We start from the raw sequence: 8,918 nt of genomic DNA, 5'->3' as shown, positions 1-8,918 counted from the left end.
TATATATAGAGAGAGAGAGAGGGGGCTAATCATCATCGTTCGAATGTTCTTTCTTTGTTAAACAAATCTTAGCTGGACTCCCACCAGCTTAATCATCAAAAGATTATTGCTTTACAGCTTAATAATCTTAAAACTTTATGATAATCATATTACAACTCTACATATATATATATATATATATATATGAGTAATGATTATACGTATGTGTTTATATATATATATAGATGGATGATCTTAACCGTAAAAAAAAATCCAAAATAAGATATTTAATAACATCGTTTAATTTTCAATTTCCCAGATGACATCAAATGTTTGATAAATATGAGACCTTACTAATTTTGTTTCGTCAAAACTTACTATTGAGTGTTTCAATATTGCTTCGTTATATATTTATATATTTATTGTGTATGCTCACAAGAAATAGATTATACGATTAATTGGACAGTCGTGTTAATCATACGGATTTCTAGTTTATAATGTTGTCTTGATAAAGAGAGGCTACGAAAGATGCTTTAGCCCCGCACGCATGGTTAACCTTTGTTCCTTTTTTATACGGTGGGAACCCGTCTCCACATTCCTTCGGACCAGACACCGTTCGGCCGCGCGGACCGGACGATATCTCGGATAGTAAACCCTCCGGTCATACGCAATAGCCGACAAACCACGCGGAACGGATAAAACAGTCGAAACTGACCGATTCAAAGAAAACTCGGAGTTCAAGAGGAATCGAACTCACAATCTCGTGTAGAGAGGACTTGTCATTTTCCAACTGAGTTTGGGTCTTTCCACCTCTATTCTTCTATGTAGAATTTAAGTAATTCTTGTAATTATTATCATATTCATATGTTTTTTTATTAAAATTCTTATCATATGTTTCCCCTCAAGGTTTTAATGTATATATTATTTTGCTAAGCTTCTTTCTTTTTACCAGTTTTTGCTGCTTTCATGTGAATAACAACAAATATGCATATAGAATTACCATATAATCTATGCGTTTGCCAACTATACATATGTGTATATATATATATACACACACACACTACACCAATGTACAAAGAATTATTGTCTATTAGACATATCTTACATATATTAACCTCATGCAATTGATATGTTTCCGCAAATCAAACCTAAAACAAATAACTATAACACTAAACTCTTAATATACATCACTTGTGTGTGTGTGTGTGTGTATATTCATTGTAAATTTTGTAGTATATTAGAAATTCCACTAAAAATTAGATTATGGTGGATGTAATAATACAACCTCATTTTCTATAAAAGAATAATTATCTCATAATTTGACATTTATAATGTCAATTGATTTTTTTTTTTTGCGCTGTATTGGTTTCAGATCAAGTAGCTGTCACCAAAGAAATTCACTGCGTATTTTATTTATGGATCGTTACAGAATTTCAATCAAATACACCAAACCTAACGACCACTATATGTATATACATTTAATTATCATATAATATCAATGATATCTCATCATTATAAAACGCATATTATAATATCCAATTCATCGAACAATATCGTCAAGAGTATCGTACGTAATCTTGGTGAATCTACTCATTTTGATACTATCTGAATTATTGATCGGATTTAAAATAATAATATACAAATTTTATGCTAACTCTTTTCTGACCCAAGGAGATTTTCAAGAATAACAATGTGAATATATATATATATATATATATATAATGAATTTCGTAAATTGGGGAGCCCATGATACGTTGCCGGGCGAATGGTATGAAAAATGATTTAAGTTAATTAGACAAACGAAGCAACTGCATGTTATTACAAATCTTAATCTCACGTGGTGACTTGTCGTTTACTGTGCTTCTTCCTCTTTTCGATGTCTGTAAATTGATAATTAATGTTTTAATCATTTCGGGGTTAAAGAAAGTTAATTAGGTTTGGAGTTCGGACAAAACCCACCCCACGTATTACCTTCGAGGATCCGTACATTTCGGATCGCCACGTACTGACTACGACAATTGAGCAGTTTAACGCGCTTAGAAAGTTTTTTTTTTTTGGGAAATTAAAATTTACATTACAGAAATATTTTAATATCTATGTCTAATATATCATCATTATTTTTCTTACCATAACGCCGAAGATTGTGTTAGTTATGATGTTCAAAACAAAAACATTTAAATATGAAAAAAGTTAATGACAGAAATTATATAGTTTTGTTTAATATAAGGTTATTTGAGTTTTAACAATTTGATTTTTTTTAAAAAAAATTATTATAATTTTTTATCGTTTAAGTTCGTATGGAGATTGAATTTTCATTCCACCGACTGCTGAAATTAAGAGTGTAACCCCGGCAACTGTAATGAATTTTGGCAGAAACAATTAGTAGTGATTTATAAATTAGAATTTATCAATAAAGTAATGTTAAATTGGATATAGCTTTAATGGCCCAAGCCCAGGCCCAATACAACACCCCTAAAACGCCGTCGTTCTTAGAGGGGGTCTCTCAATTCTCCTCGGGCATAACCCGCCTTTTGATCAGGAGGCTCTGGCACTTCTGTTTTAACGTTAAAATTAGGCAGTTATGAGAATTTCAAACGATGAGAAGGGGTGAAATTGTCAAATCTTAAAATGTTAGGACAAAAAGCACACCAACGCAGAAATACAAGGGGTTTAGTATGATAACTATGAAAACGCAATTCAGCGACTGTTCAAGATGTTCGGCAAATCGCTTCGTCGTCGTCGTCGTCTCCTTGGCCCGAGAACGAACTCCGGCATCTGCGAATCGATCAATACGATCGCATCATTGTTCATCTCCGACTCAGAATTTTCCGTCAGATACAAGAGTTTCTCCTCGGGTTTCGATCCGAGTTGCGAAGTAAGTAGTAGCTCGATTAAAGGCAATCTCCGGCGAGGTACTAGGGTTCTTTCGACAATGTAGCCGGAGTTTCTACGTTTCCGCAAAAGCATCCTACACACACGAGATTCGTCGCCTGTTTCTGTCTCCGATGAGAATTTTTGGGCTGGTTCCGACACTCGACTCCGTGATCTCGACCATCGGAATCTGTCAGAAGCCGGATCAGGGACCAGTACTTGTTTCATTATTTTTCCCTCAGAGCTCGTCAAGTCATATCCATTCGTGTTCCTCTTCACTTTCTCCGTTGCTCTGTGATTGCCAATCTATGTCCTGAAGGAGTTCAGCTATCTCATTGAACCTAGTATGAGAGCTGTCTCCTGAGATGAATCTGTATTCCTTGTTTCTCACTCCAATGGAGCTTCCTCCAGTCATCTTCTTGACACCAATGCCATTCATCATCTTCCTCATCATCCTCGCCTCGTTCCACTTCCCCAGATTCGAGTATAAATTCGACATAAGCATATAATTCCCACTGTTATCGGGTTCTAACTCTATCAGATGCTTCAGAGCCCGTTCTCCGAGCTCGAGATCACGATTAACATTCGAAGCGGCCAGAAGGGATCCCCAGATGGCGGCGTTTGGCTCAAACGGCATACCAGTGGCAAGTTCTTCCGCTTCTTGGAGTAACCCGGCTCGTCCCAGCAAGTCAATCATGCATCCGTAATGCTCAATCTTGGGTTTGATCCCGTACTTTGATCTCATTTCACTGAAGTACCATTGTCCTAGATCGACCATCCCGACATGGCTACAGGCCGAAAGGACAGCGACAAAGGTTACTCCATTCGGTTTGACACCCCCCTTCTCCATATGACCGAACATATGGAAAACCTCCTGGCCTAGTCCGTGCATCGCCAGTCCGGTTATTATGGTTGTCCAGGTCACGACATTTTTCTCTTTAACACTCTCAAACACCTCCATTGCCATTGTTATGTTCCCTGATTTTGCATACATATCAATCAGGGCATTGTTCATAGCAACTGATCTGTTCAGACAGTGGTCATACCTACGTATGATCCATTCACCCAATTCAAGTGCACCCATGTCGGCACAAGCCGAGAGCGCAGCCAAAACCGCGACTTCATCTGGCATGACATTCTCCTGCTGCATTCTCTGAAACATTTCAATGGCTTCTCTTGCTCGGTGGCTCTTGGCGTAACCAGAAATCACAGTTGTCCATGAAACCACATTCCTTGAGCAATAAGGCATCGTCTCCAGTAAAATCTTCGCTTCACCCATGTCTCCGACCCTGGTATAACCAGCTATGAGAGCATTCCAGACAGCTGTTTCTCTCACATACGTTTCATCGAACACCTTGCGTGCATCTCCGATGGAGATGGCACCGTGCGAGGAGTACATCTGAATCAAACCTGTAACGACGTGGACGCTGGAATCTAACCCTGAAACCGCCGTCTGGGCATGAATCTGCCTACCCAGCCAGACATCGGATAATCTGATAACAACCTTAAGCACAGACGGGAAAGTGTATGTGTCTGCCCTCAGACACGAAGCCCGGAACTTCCTGTAAACCATCACAGCCATTGCGTGTGACTCAGGTTCGTCCGTGAGGGACAAAGCTCTGATCATGGTGTTATGGAGATAAGTATTGGGACATGGCTGGTGGACAAAGACCGAGTAAGCATATCGGACATTGCCTCCTGAAGAACAGGCGTCGATGAATTTGGAAACAACGAGGTTGTCGTGGTAAAGCCCTCCTGTGATCATGAAACAATGGCCCTGCTTTAACGTTTTCAGGTCGAACCCTTTGATTTTAATGGAAGAGAGGAAGAAACCAGCGGCCGATGCTGTCGATACCGAGCGGCCACGCCGAGCCAGCGGTGAGCTCAGGCTCGAGAGAGACAGCCACTGCCGCATTCTCTCTCCTCTTTGTCCGTCACACTAAAACATGGAACGGCTTCTTGTCCGAACAAGCTCTTACATTGAAATTTTTTGGGATAATGTTTTTTTTTTTTACGTGAGAGTGATATAAATATTGGGTATATATAGGTCCAAATAAGTACATCCTTTAATTATTTTATTCACTCATTTTGATAGCGCTCGGCACACTTTATATATAAAAAAGATTAGACATGCATGCATTATAACATATTTTATCGTATACTATAATCAACCCGCCTCCTAAATAAAGCCCACTGAACTATAAGAGACACCCAACACAATATATATATATATATGTGTGTGTGTATGTCGTTAAACCCTGGTGGCAGAAACAACGATCACGCCATAGAAACAGGTCTTGTGGAGAAGATTTGTGTTGGAAGAAACGCGGTTTTCGTATCGTTGGAAGAACTGGTCGGACAGGTAGGGACCGATATAGGCCTCGACCATCGGCCTGAGGGTGGCTCGGACCAGGTTGGCTCTGGCTCGTCCGTACGAGACGGGATCTTTCTTCGAAGCCTCTTGTTTCTCGTCCGAGTGTTCGGGGATTTTCATGTACTCCATTTTCTCGATCTTGAATCCGCCGCAGCGGTCAATCCCGGCCGCCACCTCCTCCGCGTTTCTCATGTACGCCGGTATGTTGAATCCATCCCTTGTCTCCTCGTCTATCAGCCCCTTTTGTAGAGTTTCCAAATAATGAACACAAAAAAAATTATTAGGATATATTCTATTCTATATATATGTATCAATTTAGTAGTATATTCTATATAGTAAACTTTGTATTCGGTTCAAAACGTGTAGTAACTTGATAAAAATATGCAAAAAAAGCCCCCGTTTTTCATTAACCAAATAACATATATATATATATATTATAAAATGCATGGTTCGAATCAAATTGATTAGGAAAAATATCAAATTACAATATTGTGTATGTGCTCTTTCCTCTCCCCACCGATTGATCATAAAAGTATTGTCTTCAACGTTTGAAGGGTCTTTAATAAAATGACAAAGGTTCTAAAACATGAGAAAGGTGACGTTAAGTGTGATGTCATGTCGGGTTTCAAGGAGGGAAAGCTTTGGACCTTTTTGTCATGAAACGTGAATGCATATGCCCCATTTTTTTTTCCTTATGTCATAGACCGACCGTTACGTGTTATTATCACGTCGCCATTATTACTATTACTATTATTATTATTATTATTATTATTATTATTATTATTATCGCAAAATAGATGTATCATGTATATGTGTATGTACATGCATATGATATATGTTACCTCATCAACCAAGTCTTGCCAAGCTTGATCCATGGAAATAGTGAAAGGGTGCTTATCTCTGGAGTCATCATCCAATAACTGGCTGTTTGAACCAGAGGGTCTAGCTCCCATCAACATGAACAGCACTCCTCCTTTCACCATCTCTTCCTTCCGACATCTGAGGAACTCGTCCAAGTCCTTGTCCGACTGCTCCGCGTAAGCATCCACCACTTCCTTCTCGGCTCCCTCTATCCACGCCCTCCCCTTGTTCCATGTCCGTTTTCCCTTTTCCAACACCCTCTCTGGTATCTGTCGTTTCCAATCATAGATCCGATCCGAGATTTTGATGCTTATGGGATTTGATTATTATCTTATTAGGGCATTAGGTTTTGTCTCTTAACATAATTTTATCTGTTAGATTTATGTGAATACAAGATGATTATCTGTGTAATTGCCTGAAAGATAATGATTTCTCATATTGTCTCCTCAATTTTAGACAAGGAATAAAGATATATACATATATATATACACACACACATGGCAAAGACAACTATAATTCTAGAAATCTTACAACTTTCTGGTCCAATCTCACTTGGGTGTCCACGAATTTGAGTGTAGTTTAAAAACCGCATATTTTACATGAATATGTAACGACTGTTTACGGAATTCTCTCCTTATCATAAGCCAAAAAGATTGGTAAAACAAGAAGAAGTAGATGTTAACACACACACACATATATATACAGAGAGAGAGGGAGAGACCTGAGAGAGCCAATGCAAGGCACTGAGGCTGACGGCGACATGGAGTTTTCCGGTGGGGAACAACCTCGTATAGAAGGAGCCACCGACACCGGCAGCGAAGAATCTGGTGGAAGCTTTCCTATTGTCGGAGAGCCACCGGAACAAGGTGTTGAAATCGTTGGAGGGCAAGTCGCAGAAGAAGGCCTCCACCTCCGGCGGCTCCTTGGACCGCCGCCGCAGAGCCTCCACCACCATCTCCACCGTCGCCACCGTGTTGTAACCAGTCGCACATCCCAAATCAGCTATCCTCAGCGTCTTGTTCTTGTCGTTTTCTTCTTCGTGGAGGTTCATGGACTGGATTGCTGACATCAGCATCGGCTTGCACAGGGTGATCGCGCACGCTGGTCCCTCGCAGTTCTTGATGTAGCTGACGTCATCCTCGCCGCCTTGCATGCACATCACTCGGTGGAGTCCACCGGACGTCCACTCCCACGCCGCCGCCACCGCCGCCGCCGACTCCATGTGTGTGTAAGTTTTGAGTGTGTATATATGTATGTGTTTGTGTTTGATATAAAGAGGAGAGTTGCGTTCTAGCTGAGGCAAGCGAGACGTGTATATATATACACACAAGATACATATACATACACTACACATGTATATTTATTACGTCAAACCTATGCTTGCGGTGACACAATAACACTCGGGCAATTTAGATAAGATTGTATTTTACTCTGACAAATAAAAAAAAGGGTGATATATTCTTCGAATCTACAAAAAGAAACCAAAAAAAAGGTTTTAAGTTTGACTCTCTCTCTCTCTCTCCCTATATATATATATATATATATATATATATGCACATAAATTTATTTACATTAGATTCTTTTAAGAGAGTTGTGGACCGTTGTCCAAACATTCACAAATGGATTACGATGCTTAGATGATATGTATACGCCAAGGGGCGGAAAAATTGGATTTGGCTTCCGATTCGCAAATGTTAGACCAAAAACTTACATCTGGTTTCATATAATTTATTTGAATTAGGGCTGTACATGCATATAATCACACACTATATGAATGTATAATTGGTACATTCTATTATGTCGGGTCGGGTCGGGTCGGGTCAGCTATGGATGAGGAGATTCTTCCTTTTTGCGGGTCCCCAAATTATATGTAAATATTATATTAATTTGTAACTAGAAAAGCAAAAGCATCATGAAGCTTTAACAGACGCCATTAGGGAAAGTTTTAAAATTACAAAACTTTCTATTAGCAGAAGCTTTGAATGTTTTCCACGCATTTTATTTGATTAATTTGGTTATACATATCCTAATAAAATAGTATAATAATGACACATATGTCATTATCTCCTCTCCAAAATATCCTCATTAGTTCTAGAAGGATATGATTACCTTATTATTATTATTATTATTATTATTATTATTATTATTATTATTATTATTATTATTAGTTTTATTATTATTATTATTATTATTAGTTTTGTTGTTGTTTTTGTGATCCCAATATATATTACAACCTAAAATTGTTTTCTTCATGTGAAGAAATTGATTATAATTAAAATTTTATAATAACGTTTAAAAAATAGTCAATTTTGCAATTAGAATATTTTTTTTGGAAAAATTATAAATATTAATAATTATTTTGTTTATGATAACAAATTAATTTATTGTGTGAGAAAAAGAAACAATTTTGTAACCTTACACTAGTTAATGAGTTAACAAGTAATGGTAACAACTTGTATGTCTTTAACATCTTTCTATATCATTATATTTTTTGTGTAGTGGTATGTTATATATATAAAAATTTCAACATATTGAGATAAATAAAGAAATATATATATTTTTTCAGTAATTTAAAAATATATGTATATAAACGAATATCAAATATATTTAAATGTAACGTTTTATAAATAGGACCTTTGGGATGAATCGGAGGGTAAGATGTGAGGTGGTCCTCTTTTACCCCGAACCGGACCGGAGAGACAAAGGCTGATTTGAAAAACTGTGATTTGTCAACGTCGATTACGCAGTGCATTGGAGTTTACGTTGCGAAATCTAGGAACGTAGGTTCTAATTCCAGGGGCTTTTCAGACTTTGTCACTGCACAAGCGGTGTG

The 8,918-nt window shown here is 38.1% G+C and overlaps 2 protein-coding genes across 2 annotated transcripts; both read right to left on the bottom strand.

The window, feature by feature from the left end:
- Positions 1-2,575: 2,575 nt before the first annotated feature.
- Positions 2,576-4,796, bottom strand: LOC104811709 (pentatricopeptide repeat-containing protein At5g56310). Its single transcript, XM_010538503.1, has one exon. It carries the CDS (start codon positions 4,763-4,765, stop codon positions 3,104-3,106), a length of 1,662 nt encoding a protein of 553 aa, XP_010536805.1. The 5' UTR covers positions 4,766-4,796; the 3' UTR covers positions 2,576-3,103.
- A 112-nt stretch (positions 4,797-4,908) lies between these two features.
- LOC104811708 (gibberellic acid methyltransferase 2-like) lies at positions 4,909-7,381 on the bottom strand. The gene is made up of 3 exons (XM_010538502.1): positions 6,807-7,381; positions 6,067-6,354; positions 4,909-5,464 (listed from the first exon to the last, which is right to left on the bottom strand). The coding sequence occupies exons 1-3, from the start codon at positions 7,305-7,307 to the stop codon at positions 5,102-5,104; spliced, it is 1,152 nt and encodes a 383-aa protein (XP_010536804.1). The 5' UTR covers positions 7,308-7,381; the 3' UTR covers positions 4,909-5,101.
- Between the last annotated feature and the right edge of the window lie 1,537 nt (positions 7,382-8,918).

Source organism: Tarenaya hassleriana, unplaced genomic scaffold (genome assembly GCF_000463585.1).
Source record: "Tarenaya hassleriana unplaced genomic scaffold, ASM46358v1 Cleome2, whole genome shotgun sequence".
Classification (NCBI taxonomy): domain Eukaryota; kingdom Viridiplantae; phylum Streptophyta; class Magnoliopsida; order Brassicales; family Cleomaceae; genus Tarenaya; species Tarenaya hassleriana.
The sequence above is the reverse complement of the archived record's forward strand: the minus strand, read 5'-3'. Positions and strand labels throughout refer to the sequence as shown.